General features: G+C 34.6%; 1 protein-coding gene across 3 annotated transcripts in view; it reads right to left on the bottom strand.

Annotated features, from left to right (window-relative positions):
• Positions 1–1121: 1121 nt before the first annotated feature.
• Positions 1122–17074, bottom strand: part of CFHR5 (complement factor H related 5) — a 34600-nt gene continuing 18647 nt past the window's right edge. For all 3 annotated transcript variants that reach the window (XM_064370895.1, XM_064370898.1, XM_064370897.1), the window contains 6 exons: positions 16860–17042; positions 16560–16739; positions 14471–14647; positions 12264–12443; positions 9232–9414; positions 1122–5051 (listed from right to left, as the gene is read on the bottom strand). In XM_064370895.1, the coding sequence (XP_064226965.1) occupies positions 4837–5051; positions 9232–9414; positions 12264–12443; positions 14471–14647; positions 16560–16739; positions 16860–17042 (1118 nt within the window). In that variant the 3' untranslated portion in view covers positions 1122–4836. The remainder of the gene's footprint in view (positions 5052–9231; positions 9415–12263; positions 12444–14470; positions 14648–16559; positions 16740–16859; positions 17043–17074) is intronic.

Here is a 17074-nt window from a genome sequence, read left to right as displayed (position 1 = left end):
CAAAATATTTTTATTTTCTAATGCCCATTGACTGGACTATATCACTGTTTTCAGTACACTGTATGTGTAAAAGTTTTGTGTTCACATTTGTCATCATCTTTATTAATATTAAGGCTTTTTGTTACCTTTAATTCAAAGTTATGTCACACTAGAGGTAAGAAACTATATGCTATATTCGAGGATCTGCTTCATTAAAGGCAGAAAAGACTGCCTTTCTGACTTTCTAAATGTAAAAAACTTTTAAAATTAACTGTAATATTTGCTACAAGGTTAATAACCAAATTGTTTATGAGGTAGTGTACTATCATATTTGAACATGTGCTCAAATATTGTTAAAAAGACACAGTTAAAGAAAGAGGTTTTTTTTTTTTAGACGGAGTCTCACTCTGTCACTCAGGCTGGAGTGCAATGGTCTGATCTCAGTTCATTGCAACCTCTGCCTCTCAGGTTCAAGTGATTCTCCTGCTTCAGCCTTCGGAGTAGCTGGGATTACAGGCGGGTACCACCATGCCCAACTCCTTTTTTGTGTATTTTTAGTAGAGATGAGGTTTCACCATGTTGGCCAGGCTGGTCTTGAACTCCTGACCTCAAGTGATCCACCCATCTCTGCCTCACAGGACTCTTGGCATTTTAAAATTTTACGCTTTCAATTCCGTTTTTAGATCAGATACTTTTTGGAATCATGAAGATTACAAAAACTGAAATAAGAGCGTCCTACAAGCACCAAAAAACGAGAGTCAGTATTATCAAGGTCTGTTGGAGACATGAAACAGCAACATGGTCATTTTTTTGTTTGAAGTGAGAGTTATGCTTCCAATTGTTATTTCAGCTCATTCGTAAGCATATGTAATAGCAATAGTAAGCAGATACTAGAACCCCTTATTAGGTCATCCTTACCATTGTGTCCCACAGAACAGATCATTACAATTAGCTTGACTTTGGACAACTGCTGAAACAGGACTAAAGATTACAAATAAGACACCTAGAACTGGCTGTTTTATCCAGCAGTGTAATCATTTTTTAATATAATGCCCTGTCACTGAAACCATCGAGAATTGAAGATTTTTATCTGTGAGTAATTTTTTAAAACGATATTTATTTGTAATCAAAAGGAATCTGCATCACTGTGGCATTCAGATTTATTTCAAATAATTTGCCTAACAGAGAAAAATAAATACTTGTATACCATTAAGATCTGTCCCAAGGAATTAAGAGCATACTTTATCTTTTTTGGTTTATTGATTACTTTAAAAAATACATGATTTTAGGTGCTATTGGGAATTTGGGATGACCTTAAAAATTACTTTAAAATCACTTTTGAGGAATATTTTGCAAATGGAACTTTATTCCCTGGGAATATCTAATAGAAAAAAGTTTCTCTTTTACAATCAAATGCTGGTTTGTTAATTTAGTGATGACATTAAGTAGGAATATTATGAGTAATGTAATGTTTAATTATTTATGAATAGGATTTCTTAATAGAATTAAAACTTTAACAATGGAACTAGCAGCAATTTTGTTGTTTTTTGATATATCAATAAAATATTTTATGGAATCTACTAAAACTTGTTCATGTACCAATTTGACCACTATGTTTTGTGATGTCTTTATTGAGATATAATTTACATACCATACAATTTACCCACTTAATGGGTACAATTTAAAGTCTTATTTTTTTAGTATAATCACAGGGTTTTACAACAATTACCACAACCAACTTGAGAATATTTATCACCTCAGAAAGAAACCCTGTACACTTTGGCTACCTGCTTCTAACCAATCTTGCTCAGCTCCAGCCCTAACCAACCACAGATCCACTTTCTGTTTCTATATGTTTGCCCATTCTGGAAATGCCATAAAATGGAATTATAATATGTGGTCATTTGTGACTGGCTTCTTACACGTAACAGAGTGTTTTCAAGGGTCAGCCATGTTACAGCGTCTATTGTTACTACATTCTCCTTCGATGCCCAAATAATATTCCATTGTTTGGATATATCACATTTTGTTTACCCATTCATCAATTGATGAGCATAGGTGGTTTCCTCCTTTTGGCTAACACAAATAATGCTGCTATAAACGTATATGTACAATTGTTTTGTGGGCACATTTTAAAAAAATTTATCTTGGGCATGTATCTAGGAGTAGACTGCTGAGTTAATGGCAATTCTATTGTTTAACTTTAAAAAAACACTGCAGATTGTTTTCCAACTTGTCCAAACCATTTTATACTCCTACCAGCAGTGTATGCTGCTTCCCATTTCCTTGACATTTGGTATCATCTGACTTCTTAATTATACCCATCTTTGAGAATGTGAAGTGTTATCTCACTGTGGTTTTGATTCACATTTACTTAATAATTAATGATGTTATACATCTTTTCATGTGCCTATTGGCCATTTATATATCTTCTTTAGAAAAACATCTAATTGAATCCTTTGCTTATTTTAAAATTGTGTTGTCTTTTGTGTTGTAAAAGTTCCTTACATACATTCTAGATACAGGTTCTTTATGAGATATACAATTTTGCAAATATTTTTTCCATTGTGTGAGTTCTGTTTTCCTTTTTTGATAGTCTCCTTTGAAGCATGAAATTTTAAATTTTGAGAAAATCCAATTTCTGTACTTTGTATTTTCTTATTTGTAGTTTTGGTGTGATAACTAAGAATCCATTGTCAAATCTGTGGTGATGAATATGTTACGTCTTAATTTTTACCTCTATTAGTAGTCATATTTTTAATAGATATTTAAAAAAACTTTTTTTTTTTTTTTTTTGAGACAGAATCTCCTTGTGTCACCCAGGCTGAAGTGCGTGGCACAGTCTTGGTTCACTGAAAACTCCGTCCCTCAGGATACTTAAAAAACTCTTCTGACCAAACAATATTTTAACTAAGAAATGCCGGTGAAATACAGGAATTTCTAAAGTATATTTCTAATACTTCTGTGTAGTACTTTCACAAACTATGGTACATCAAAAAATAATTAAGTTGTTGCATGAAATTAGCATCACGACCAACATGGTCTTTATACTCATCTTCTATTGCCTTGTTCTTTAGTGACAGTTTTGATCACTCTCTTCTGAATATAAACGTAATATATGCTCAAAAGGAATAATGTAAAACGTGGGAAAATATGAATAATTTGAAAATATTCTATTTTAACTTCGCTTTCTTTCTTTCCTTCTTTTTTCTCTTTCCTTCTTTCTTCTCTTCCTCTCTTTTTCTTTGTTTTCTCTTTTCCTCCCTCCCTCTCTTCCCTCCTTCCCTCTTTCCCTCCTTCCTTCCCTCCTTCCTTCCTTCTTTCCTTCCCTCCTTCCCTCCCTCTCTCCCTTCTTCCCTTCCTCCCTTCCTCCCTTGCTTCCTGTCTTTCTTTCTCTCCTCTTTCTCTCTTTTTTTTTTCCTTCCTCTGAGACAGTCTTGCTCTGTCACCGAGGATGGAGTGCAGTGGCATGATCTCACCTCACTGCAATCTTCACTTCCCAAGTTCAAGCGATACTCCGGCCTCAGCCTCCCAAGCAGCTGGAATCATAGGTGTGCACTACCAAGTCTGGCTGTATTTCTGTATTTTAGTAGAGACAAGGTTTTGCCATGTTGGACAGGCTGGTCTTGAACTCCTAGCCTCAAACAATCCACCTGCCTTGGCCTTCCAAAGTTCTGGATTACAGGAGTGAGCTACTGTGCCCAGCCTATTTTAATTTTTTTAAATCAAAATCACATAAATTTTTAAAGCCATCATTTGTATTTCTCTCACTCTTTCTTCTATAACCATTTATCTACATCTAGATAATTATGTATATGCAATTTTGTAACCTAATAATTTTCACCTTTTTATATGTCTATATTACCCCTTGTCTAGATTAGAAGCTCCACAGAAGGACTGGTTAAAACTTCAAAGTCTTCTACTCTTTTATAGAAGATGGTGCATTTAATACTTAAAGGGGTATTCAGTATTTGATAGGTAGCTAGACTTACATTAGAGGATTTATAAATGTTTATGAATTTACAACCACAAAAGTTGAAAGGTTTTGCAGGTTTTTAAGTGATAATAACATGAACATAGAGACTAAAATAACATCTGCATTTCCTCTCAAAGTTAATTCAGAAAGCTTCAAGGTTATCTTATAAATTTGAGACAAGCAGAAGGGATTAGTTGAATTAAGTACTGAAGTGAGAACATTTACTGTTTCTGTAAGTATTTGTGAATAAAATTTCTCCTATTGTGATTTGCCCAGGAATAATATGGCTATCTCCTGTGGTTTGAATGTGTCCCCGAAATTTTATGTGGTGGAAACAACTCCCAATGCAATAGTGTTGTGGCTGAGACTTTTAGGGGGTGATTAAGTCATGAGAGCTCTGCCTTCTTGAATGGATTAATGCTGTTATCATGGGATTGGATTGTTAACTGAGGAGTCGTGTCTATAAAGGATCGGTTTGCCCCCCCACTCTCTCTCTTTCTCTCTCTCTCTCTCTCTCTCTCTCTCTATCTCTCACTCATGCTCTCTTGCCATGTGATGCCTCCCACCATGTTATGGTGCTTTGAGAAGATCCTCACCAGATGCAGCCCCTCAATCTTGGACTTTTAGATTTATGAAACAAACTATTGGTTAGAACGTACCCAGTCTATGATATTCTGTTGTAACAATGTAAAATGGATTAAGACACCCTCCTATTAAGTGAAACATTGTTCTCTCAGTTTATACATTTCTGAAACTCTAAAAATCCAGAGTTCTAAATAAAACTGTTAAACAACACCTGAAAGAATAAAAGCAGTAACTACAGAATTGGCTACATAATGGCTACTTTTAGCATAGATGTATGATTACTTTAATGAATATATTCAGGAAAAATATGCTAGCTTTGTACATACGGGATATTCAACTTTCCCTTCTTGACAGATTGCTCGAAATGATGGTGATGACTTCTCTGCTTGATAGAGGAATTTACACTCAAATTCAACAGCATCCCCTGTTTTTACATAAAGTTTTTCACTGCTGATCCATTTTAACCGTATGTTATTTTTGTTCATAGTTTCTCCAGATATCACACATGGTTCTAAAAGAAGAAATGGTAAAATAAAATAAATAAATATCTTTACTTTCATAGAATAGTGAAATTGTATTTAAGAATATTTTGGAATTAAATAAAATGATGAAAATATATTAATATTTATTGAAAAATAATATTTATTGAGTTATTATGGGTACTGTTCTTAGCACTGTGTATGGACTATATATGAGGAAATGAATTCTCAGAGAGATTTTCCCAAGGTCACACAGTTTAGTAAGTGCTTTGAGCCAGAATATGGATTCTACCAGTATCCATAGACTTCAGTATCCTTAGACTTCAGTATCCTTAAGACTTCAGAGCCTGAGCTCTTAATTGCTATACTGTACTAAAAATTCTACCAGCATGAATGTTGTTGTTTAGACATCCCTTTTTATAATGTAATTATTTGTGAAACTTAACTTTTGTGACAACTTGATTTCTGTAGAAAAGCAGTGTTTTCTTCCCTAACCACAGATGTCACTCATTCTTTCTTAAAATCAGCATTTTTAAAATTGAGAGACAATATTTCTTGAGTAAATAACACATTCTGATGATACTAAACAGCATGTTCTCTTAAGACCATAATCTCTGATACAGAAATTGTTCAGAAGATGCAGAAAGAAGCCCAGGGCTTAATTTGAGGAGCCATTCTAGGAAGTGGCAACCCTAAAAACTTTTTGTACTTAAGATTCTTCCATGCTCAGGAGATATGTGGATGTGTTACCACGTATTTCCCAGATAACACATAACAGACTAGTCCCTGCCAGTCCCAGGTGAGAGTGATCTATTTTCTTCTTGACTCTTTGGTACACATGAGTGACCACATAGCATAGGACTTAGGTACGTGGAATTGGAACCAGATTGCCTGTGTCTGAATCCTAGTTCAACCAAATACCGACCTTGTGATTTGAACAAAATACTGTCATTCGTGCCTCAGTTTCTTCATCTGTAGACATAAGTTGTTAATACTCAACTCACAAGGTTATTGATACAAATTTAGGTAGTCTCTATGGCTTACTATTACAATGAGAAGATGAATAACCTTGTACATATATTCTTCCTTGCAAGAATGCATGTATAGAGTAATTTTCCAGAAATAAAATCATTAAAGGATATATGTTTTTAAAATTTGAGGCTTAGTCCCAAACTATGCTTCAAAGAGTTTGGCCTAATTAATAATTTATATAAAATATACAATATTATATACAATTTATACATATATTAGGTATTTATATTATATAATTATATATATTTTATAATTTAAACATATAATATTTAAAATATGTTTATACGATATATAATCATATACTAAATATATGTAACATGTAACATATATGTAACCTATAATATATAGTATATGTAATATATACGATATACATATTTACATACATGTAACATATGTATACATAGATATTTGTATGTATGCATACATATATTACATACAATTATATGTATGTTAATTATATAAATATAATGTTATATACAATGTATATGTAACATATAAATATGTATTTATATATTATGTATTACATATACATAACATATATGTATACATATATTATGTGCATTATGCATATATATGCATGCATATAGTATAAATATATTATGTATGTGTACATGTATGTTACACATTCACATACATATATGTTACACATGTAATACTTGTGATATGTAATATGTATTTCTACACATATGTGTAATTATATACTTGTATGTATATTAGAGTGCTTAACGCCCCACATTCTTCCCAAGCCTTTATGTTATGTATTTTTTTCTTTTTGCTAATTTCCTAGAAAAACATTGCCACTTCATTGAAATTTTATGTTGGTGTAGACAAGCGTTTTTTCATATTTGTCATATGTTCTTCATTTTCAGTTTACATACTTTACAGAATTTTTATACTGATTTTTGATTAATTTGTAAAGATTCTTATGTGTTAAGCACCTGAGAATATTCTCCATAAATCAAGAAATTTTGAAGTTATCCTTAATTCCTCTTTCATTTGGTTCCTGTTTTTTTACTTACTAGTCAAAACCCTAATCTATCTCTGGCAGGGCCATAAACAATCTCCACATATTGCATGTTTTCTCCATTTAAAATAACCACATGTTCTTACCCAACTGATTATTCTGAGATACTACATCAGGCTGGGCACGGTGGCTTACGCCTGTATTCCCAGCACTTTGGGAAGCCAAGGCAGGTGGATCACCAGGCCAAGAGTTCGAGACCAGCCTGGCCACCATGGTGAAACTTCATCTTTACTAAGAATACAAAAATTAGCTGGGCATGGTGGTGCGTGCCTATAATCCCAGCTACTCAGGAGGCTGAGGTAGGAGAATTTCCAGGAGGTGGAGGTTGCAGTGAGCTGAGATCGTGCCACTGCACTCCAGCCTGGGTGACAGAGCAAGACTCAGACTCGAGAAAAAAAAAAAAAAGACAGACTACATCAAAAAACTGCCATTAAAAATCTGTAATGGCTCCCTGCTTCATTCAATACCTTAAACCATCCAAAGAAATATATTTCTGGTATTCCTTCTTCAGAGCTGTCTAATCACATGGGAAATAAAATTATTTTCCATTTCATAGTTAGGTCATCTTTCCTTGAATTGTCTAGATATCTACGATGTTTTTTTTTTTTTTCTTGTTTTTGTGGTTTTTGTCATTGTGTGTTTGTGTTTCTTATTGTTCAAAATATTGTTCCTTTTTGCTGGAATGCCCTTCCTGCAAACTCTGTCAACATGGCACACACTTTTTAAGTAACAATTTTATTCTTTTTGGAAATTTATTTTATGATCACTGCCCATGATAATTTCCGCCTATTTTAAATTATTAGACCATCTAAAACTTTGTTGTACTTAGAATATTAGATAATGGCATTTTTATCTATCCATCAATCACTCCAACTTAAATACTAGAAGTTACCTTTGAAACCTAGTTTTTCTTCATTGTAGCACAATTGTTTGGATGATACTTTTGCCTTATACTAACTCAACACCTTCTGAGTTCAGTTCTCATGCAATTATAATGATATCCTAGGAGAGGGGACTCACATAGAATGAGTAGTGGTTTGAAGCACTGTATAGACTATAGTGGCATCGGGGTATTTTGCTACTACAGAAGGTAGAAGAAAGAGACATCATCAGAAGGATGAAGTCTCAAGACTAAAAGGAGCTTCTGGTCTATGCCAGTGAATCGAGGCATTGGGCAATAATGAGAACTGTTGCAGGAACAGATCCTTATTATCATGGTGTCTCTTTTGGATACTAGAAAACAGAAGAGCTTTATGGAAATTCCAGTTTTCATCCACTTAGTCTAGAATAAACTGACATTCCTGCTTTTTCCATAATTGGTGTTATTAATTAGCTCATATTCTTGGCATTTTGTCCCTTTTAGTTTGTCATGACAAGTAAAAGAATCTCCTTTTAAAACCTAAATGTGAATCTCCAAATTTTCATAAGGAGTCTACCATATTCATTTTTTTAATGCCACAAAGTAGACATGAATTTGTGGAAACTGAATATGTATATTGGCATTATTGTGTAGCAGAAGCAAATAGAGTAAAAAGAAGGGGCAGTGAAGATTTGGAAAGTGGCTCAATAACTCTTCCAGATTTTCTATCTCCCCGACTAGAAATTCTGGCAACATAGAAGTAAAAAGCCATGTCAGTAATATTCAACTAGGACTTCTACTAGGGAAAGCTTTCAGGTTTATAAGTGGAACCTTATACACTATTAAATGACAGCTTTCCTAGACCAATGTTTTTCAAATGGTCTCTGAGAAATTCTCAGGTAGACACTTCTAACATGAAGATATTTGATGTTATGAGAATAGGCCCCATAAATAGCTTGGGACTCTATTTACAGAGTTTCATAGTGTACCTTATCACATGTAGGTCTCTTAGAATTTTACTTATTTATTTGGAAATTAGAGGCAGATTAGTTTCATTTTGTTTTTTTTTTTTTTTTTTTTTTTATCATCCACTGAGACTATTCTTTACAATTTTTAAAGAAATTATTCTCACTTTCTTAACGCAGATTTTTCAGACATTTCTTCGTATGTATTTACATTTGGCAGGAAAGATTTCATCTAAATGAAACTTAAGTAAAGATTATTCTATGAAATTAGTCCATTAAAATTATATGATAAATATTAAATCTCAGATTCCAAGAGAGTATTATGAACTCACCTAGGCATTCTGGTGGTTCTGACCACTGTTTATTTCTGCATGTTACAGTTACGGAGCCCTGGAGTTCATAGAAGGACTTGCAACGGTACGTCACTGTTGACCCTGGAGGATATACTGATAATGGGAATGAGGTGATATCTCCATGGCTAATAAGTGGAGGGGGCCCACAGTATGTGGTAGACGCTGGAAAATAGCATTTATTTGTTGAGAAACAGTCAATATGTTAGTTAAAACAAAATAAAATAATAAAGCACCATATATCATATCTTTAATATAAGGTGTCTGAAAATTCAAATAATTACAGTATTTCTGTCGTAAAGTCTGATTCAAAACATATAGCTCCTTTCATGTTAAAGTGAAGCTCACATAAAATACTGGGAATACTTTTTATTTAAGGCAGGAGAGACAGGTGAGTAAACTTCTGGTCTAGGTTCCTCCTCCACCCCTTAATATTCAATTGTTATTTAAAGAGGAAAGGTAAAAGTAAATAGCTTTCTTACAATTTCTAGTCTCAGGGTATTTGTTACTTTATGCAGATAGCATATACCAACTACTATATGATCACAAACTTGTAGCTTTACTGAAAATGAATTGCAGGCAAGCTCTTTTGCATTTACTTTTTTGATACCAAAGGCATCTTTCCCTATCAATAAATGTTTGAACTTCATGCTAAGATTGCCTGTAATACATTCCATTGTACTGACTGATCTCCCTTTATATATCACCAAGAACATAAATACAAAGTCACTAAATAAGTAATCTTATCCCAAATGGCTTGCTTCATTGAGTTACTGACCCTGCTTTCTCAGATTGACTTCTTCATGAGGACACTAGATTCTTTCACCTTTAAACTAGTAAAAGACCATTCTCCATGAATTCTCCCCTTTCTTCTGTAACATCAATTTCTCTGTCTCCACTTAATCATTCACCAATCTAGAAACATGCTGAAAATGTCACAATTCATTAAGGTAAAATGTCACTGTATCTGTATCTTCTATCCAGCAACTGCCTCATTTCTTTATTCCCTTTCAAACACATTTACTTGTTTCCCATCCTCCATGATCTTACTTTATCATCCCACATTCTTTCTTGAATGTGCAATTACTTACCTCCTATGGAAATATCTCTAGACAAAATTACCAATGGTTTTTATTTAGCTAAATAGATTGTTCAATTATCAGGCATCTTGTCCAGCTCTAAGCACTCTTTGACATATCTGATGTATTGTTGAATAATATTTTGAAATTGCTTTTGAAATACAGTCATGCAGCACTTAATGAGAAGAATATATTTTTAGAAATGTGTCATTAGGCTCTTTTTTCCTTGTGTGAGCATCATGGAGTGAGCCTACACAAACCTAGGTAATGTTGCTACTACATACCTAGTAGTAGGCTATATGGTGCAGCCTATTGCTCCTATTGACCCCAAACCCCTGGCTGCAGACTGGTACCCTCTGTGGTCTGTTAGGAACTGGGCTGCAAGGCAGAAAGTGAGCAGCAGGGAAACAAACATTACTGGCTGAATGCCACCTCCTGTCAGATCAGCCGGGGCATTAAATTCTCATAGGATCTTTAACCCTATTGTGAACTGCACATCCAAGGGATTTAGGTTGCTTGCTGTAAGGCCGGCTGCCTCACTGGGAATTAAATGGACACACTTATCTCTCCCCGTGCCGGCCTCTCCATGCTGACACACTTATCTCTCCCCATGCTGGTCTCTCTATGCAGGCTCCACACACCCACTCCTGCATTCCTCACTCAACCCCTTCAAAATTTAAAAAGCCCACCAAAGATTTGTCCAATGGCACCTTAACATTGACCTCCCCGGCTGGTCAGCCCACCAGTAGTCCTGCCTGGAAATCAATGGCAGCTTGCCCCATCAGCACCTTGACTTCCCCTCACCAATGAAACTCTCTGTTCTTTGTTTCCCTAGTAATCAATCAAACCCCCTCACCAATGAAACTCACCAATGAAACTGTCTGCTCTTTGTTTCCCTAATAATCAATCAACCCTCCTCACCAATGAAACTGTCTGCTCTTTGTTTCCCTAAAGACCAATCAATTACCTCCACTCCCTATAAAACCCCACACTCTGAGAAGCCCAGTGCGACTTCTCTGGCCCCTTCCTGGACCACAGAACCTCGCCCGGGAGCTGAATAAATTGGATTCTGATTTTCTCACACTGGCCTCAGTTTCCTCATTTTAACTCGGCAATATACCTTACACTTGCTCCTTATGAGAATCTAATGCCTGATGTTGGGTATCACTGTCCTAGGCCACAAACCTGTACAGCATGCTACTGTGCTAAATGCTATAGGCCTTTGTGACATGATGGTAAGTATTTGCATATCTAAATATATTTAAACATAGAAAAGGTACAGTAAAAAGATGATAGAAAAGATTTTTTAAAAGATGTAGAAATTTCAAACTTGTTTCTTCTATGTACGCTGTTGGAGATAACTCTTAGAGAAACTTTGCTTTTTTTCATGACAGAATTGGGTACTTAGCAATTTCATGCTTCAGGGTACAGTGAAATAGATTAGTCATAAGTTCTTTTTCCTTTTCTTTAGATAAAGCATAGGTGGCTAGTAACCTCTTCTTAAGTGAAATTACTTAGAAATATGCAGCCATCAAAAATGATGAGTTCACATCCTTTGTAGGACATGGATGAACCTGGAAACCATCATTCTCAGCAAACTGACACAAGAACACAAAATCAAACATCGCATGTTCTCACTCATAGGTGGGTGTTGAACAATGAGAACACATGGACACAGGGAGGGGAGCACTATACACTGGGGTCTGTTGGGGGGAAATAGGGGAGGGACAGCGGGGGGTGGGGAGTAGGGGAGTGATAGCATGGGGAGAAATGCCACATATAGGTGAAGGGGAGGAAGGCAGCAAATCACACTGCCACGTATGCACCTATGCAACAATCCTGCATGTTCTTCACATGTACCCCAAAGCCTAAAATGCAATAAAAAATTAATTAATTAATTAATTAAAAAAAAACAATAAGAAATAAACTACTAACCAACACAGCGTGGTAATGATTGCCATTGTCCATTTTTACATAGAATTTCTTTTGCTTCTGGAAGTAGATAGTTTTCTTTACAGAGAACAGCTACTTTTTCTCCATCCTGATAATTCACTGTGGTTGCCATATTCTGAGCATTAGGTATCTGAGGTGGTGGTGGGCAGAGTTCCTCTTTTTCTATAAAATATTGAAATTAAATTATATGATTAATAAAAGCTAAGAAAAAACAGCTCAACAGGGTAGTATTTCAGGATAATGGAATATTCAATAACACACATACACTATGTCTATCACTTCTTTCTCTCTCTCTCTATACAAATGTTATAATAACAAATGTTTTTTGTGTCAGTATAGTTTACAGTTTAAAGAGCATTTTTTGTTATAACCATTAGTTTGAAATTTTTCAGATGTTCTCCTTTATCTCCTATTCATTATTCCTGTCAATTCTCTTGTATAATTCACAAATGAATTGCTTTAAATTTTTTTCTCACTAACCCATATTATTCAAAAAGTTATACACATTTATATTCAAACAATTTAGAACTGAAAATAAAAGTGAAAACAATCAGAAATAACTATGGTAGCACCAATTGAGACTTCCCCTAATAACTAAACCCTAGATCTCAATAAAGGATTTCCATAATTTGCATTTTCTTATAAACATGAAAATGGCTGGTGATGAACCTAACTGGAATATCTCTGTTGGACAAGGAATTGACTTTTTATTTGGTTGCTTGCTTATTTTTAAGAAAACCTTTAAATGGTTAACTTGGATGCCAACACATTTTCTGAACCTCCTGACCTGGGCTCATGCCCCTTACAGTGGTCTCCTTCATCTCATGTTTTTCCACAGTGGTGGCTACTGTTTACACATAAAAGTCTTTAAGCTTCTTTCAATTATCAGAATATTTCTCTTCCTCAAATAAGTATAATATATAATAAAATTAAAATATTTTATAAACATAAAAATGTTTCACTTGTTTTAAACAAATTGTAGCCATCTTTTTGAAATCCTTATGTATTTAAGTTTAACAATATATTTCACTATTTTTTCCTCACAATTTCTAATGACATCATATTTTCTGTTATAAATTAGTATTTCATCTCATTAATGTGTATTTGATATGATTTCTGTCAAATTATGACCTGATGTGTAAACTCCTAGTCCTTCCTTTGTTTGAAAAGTTCTTTAGTTTGGAATCATTAGTGAACTATATTTGTATACAGATCACTTGGTTGGCAGTTACTTTCACTAAGCACTTTGAAGAAATTACCCTATTTTCTTTTGCTTTTTATACTACTGATGAGAAGTCTGCAATCTAGCTTCCCTCTTTCATTGTCATCCTTTTATAAGCACTTTGTTTTCTCTAGCTCTGGTTTATTTTAATCTAATATGGTGTCCCATTTTATAATTACTTGTAATTTATAATCCTATTGCCCAAATAAAATGATTTGAATATAAGCCTTCGAGAAATGTGAGACTTACTCTTAGGGAAACCATGTATTACTCAAATAGACTTTCTTTCTCAGCTTGCTTTTTACTCAGCCTACCATCTCATCCAGAATTGACAATATCTCTTAGTTTTGTTTCACAGGGCATAATTTGGGTTTTAATTGTTTGTTAAAGTCATTGAAGATTAAGTTTTGCTCTTTTCTTACAGTTCTTTATTTTTTTAAGGTTTTGAGAGACTGTAATAGAGTAAAAATGGCTTTACTCTCTCATCTTTACCAGAAACCCAAGGCACTTTCTTTTTTTGAGGTGGAGTTTGGCTCTAGTTACCCAGGCTGGAGTGCAATGGTGAGAGCTCAGCTCACTGCAGCCTCTGCCTCCTGGGTTCAAGTGATTCTCCTGCCTCAGCCTTCTGAGTAGCTGGAATTACTGGCATGCACCACCATGCCTGTCTAATTTTGTATTTTTTAGTAGAGATGGGCTTCCTCCATGTTGGTCAGGCTGGTCTCGAACTCCTGACCTCAAATGATCCGCCCACCTCAGCCTCCCAAAGTGCTGGGATTACAGGCGTGAGCCACCGTGCCCAGCCAAGCCAAGGCTTTTAAAGAATAATAATATTTGTCTGGAAAGAATATTATAAATAGTTTCAAACTTTACTATTAGCTTAGAAATTATTTAAAAACATTCTAATTTCAAAATATTTTTTCTTGTAAAGAAGCAACAGGATCAACAAAATGTTTTAAACAACCCTTACCTGTGCAGTCTAAATCAGGATTCCATTTCCCGTTTATGCAGACTGAGCGCCTTTTTCCGGGGATATCTAAACATCTGTAACGTATTCCAGCATTGTGATTAAATTCCTTCCCAAATAGTCTGAAGAACGTTCTTATATTAGCTCCTTCTATTTTGCAACTCTTAAGTTGATGTGTTGCTATAAAAAAAATTTACACAGAATAATATTAAATAGAAATTAAACAATTATGCTAATAAAATATCTGAAATATTAATAGCATAATTAAATTGATGCTTTTAAGCAACATCACGAAAAATTATTCTTGATCTCATTGCATAAAATGGGAAATGCTGTTAAAAAAAGGAAAAAGAAAACAAAAAACTGTATCCCATCTTTAAATGACAGAAAAGTACATCAGAAAGTTTTCTGGGAAATGAAAGTGCAAGATGGGTTTTCTTGGTGGGAGTTTTGACTGAAAGATAGTTCTTATGAAACTACAAATGAATTTTTAAAGACTCCAAAAATGTACACATATATAATTGTTTTGCACTAAGCCATCTTAAATAAATATCTTCAAAACATTTAAATAACAAAAAGAGGCAATACATAAGTAAGTCTGTAGAAAGCAAAGCATCAGTAAGAGATAAATCTGGATGCCCCTTGAGGCTCAATGACTCCCACATTTCAAAAATGTAGCCAAAACTCTGATTCAGTCACAGTATTCTCGGGGGAAGAGTTCACTGATATCTCCATTTAGCTTCTGAACGTACATTTCTAGTAAGTCTCTTGCTTGTCTAAGTAGTTCTTATTATTACGTTCCTTCCTTGTTTCCCATAAATATGTAGACAGTTATGGAGCTTTTTCCTTAGTGTGTAAAAGGATGGGATAATGAGACATGGAGTATGCTCTGCTACTTCTGTGTTTACAAGTGTTTTCCTGCAATCGTGTCTATTTTTAATTCATCCCATATGGGGCTAGAGGTTGGATGTTTGTGTACTCTTTGCATAAAAGTTGGTGAGCATGAAGATATATGACCTACATCTTCTCCTAACAGACTTCTGGCCCCTGGTTGTGGAAGACATTTTCTCACAATAGTTCATCACGGATGGCCACTAACCACGTATTTGACTGGCACGATGGGTGGTGACACCTACAGTAATTTTTCCCAGTAATGGGTGGGCCAATTGATAATCCAAAAGTCCCAGAGATGGAGGGAGAGGTGGTTCTGTTTAAGTTTCTGTGAGAAGAACAGCAGCAGAAAGTCTGCTTGTCTTCAAAGTTCAAAATTAGAGACTTAATGTATCGAGGTTGCTAGAGATAGGACAAAAGAGGCCAGGATCTGAGGGTGCAGAGGAAAAAAAACACCTGCAGGTACTGAAGTGTCAAGGGTGGAAGTCCTGAGGCTACAAGGTAAGAGTAGAGCACACAGACTGATAAACTGGAGGAAAAACCTGGAATGGATTTTACTACTTTTGTGGAGGAAACAGACAAACTAATCAGAAAATTAGGACTAAAGAGAATTATGGGGACAGAAAGAGCAGGAATCATCCCTAGTTCCTGGGTCCTAGTCCCCTACTCTTCTCCTAAGGAGAGACTCCAAACACGATGGGATTTAATAGAAATCAAGCTACCTGATTATTATTTAGGTGGTTCTATCTTGAACATGCTGAGGTAAAAACTGAGTTAAAGCAAGGAAATAAAAGAAATTAGATTCCAATTATCCGTAGAAATATAGTCTACAAATTCAATATTAGAACCAATACAAGAATTGAACAAGGTTACTGGAAACAAAATTAATATATGCAATTAAATTACATTCTTGTATATAGAAAGTATAAATATTCAAGCACATAAGTTAATAAAAGTTTCCATTCATCATAACTGAAAAATCCCAAATAAATTGGTGAAGAAATTTGTGAAGTAATTACAAGAAATTCATAAAATCATATGGCAAAGTTTAATATAAGACCTGAATAAATGGATTGACATTTTTTTTGTGAAAGAAAAAGTCAGTATCAATAAATTGCAATTCTAGCCAGATTTATACACTTTATGCAATCCCAATCAAAATTATAAATAATCAAATATGAGTTTAGCAATGTTTTCTCACCCACACACAGAGGAAGCTCTGTCCATATTCCATTAATACAGGTAATCATGTTATTTCCAATCATGGTATATTCATTATTGCAATTCACCTCCACTGAAAATCCATGTTGATAGGGAGGGACAGACTGCTGGGCATAACCATGCTCGATCTCAGGTATATAGCCACATGGTTTCACTTGTTCTAAGAAAAGGTAATAAAATAAATGTTTACTCAAAATACTTTAAATCTATTTACATGTGTATGTATATATAAGTGCAAAATAATAGTAACTGTTCTGTTTAAATGATAGTATTTATTTACCAACACAAATGGGTAAAGTTGTCCATTTTCCATCCACACATTGTATTTTCTTAGGCCCTATTATTATAAAATTAGGACTGCAATCATATTCCACCACTTCACTGTGTCCATATTCCTCTTTTGTTGTCTCCCTAACTTCACCATTGGAGAGGTGAGGAGGTCGACCACACGACTGTACTTGACCTAATATAAAGAAACCATAAATAATGTTTAAA

The sequence above is a fragment of the Aotus nancymaae genome, unplaced genomic scaffold (assembly GCF_030222135.1).
Source record: "Aotus nancymaae isolate 86718 unplaced genomic scaffold, 86718_ANA_hifiasm-v0.15.2.pri h1tg000108l, whole genome shotgun sequence".
Taxonomy (NCBI): Eukaryota; Metazoa; Chordata; class Mammalia; order Primates; family Aotidae; genus Aotus; species Aotus nancymaae.
This window is presented reverse-complemented; position numbering and strand designations above follow the sequence as displayed.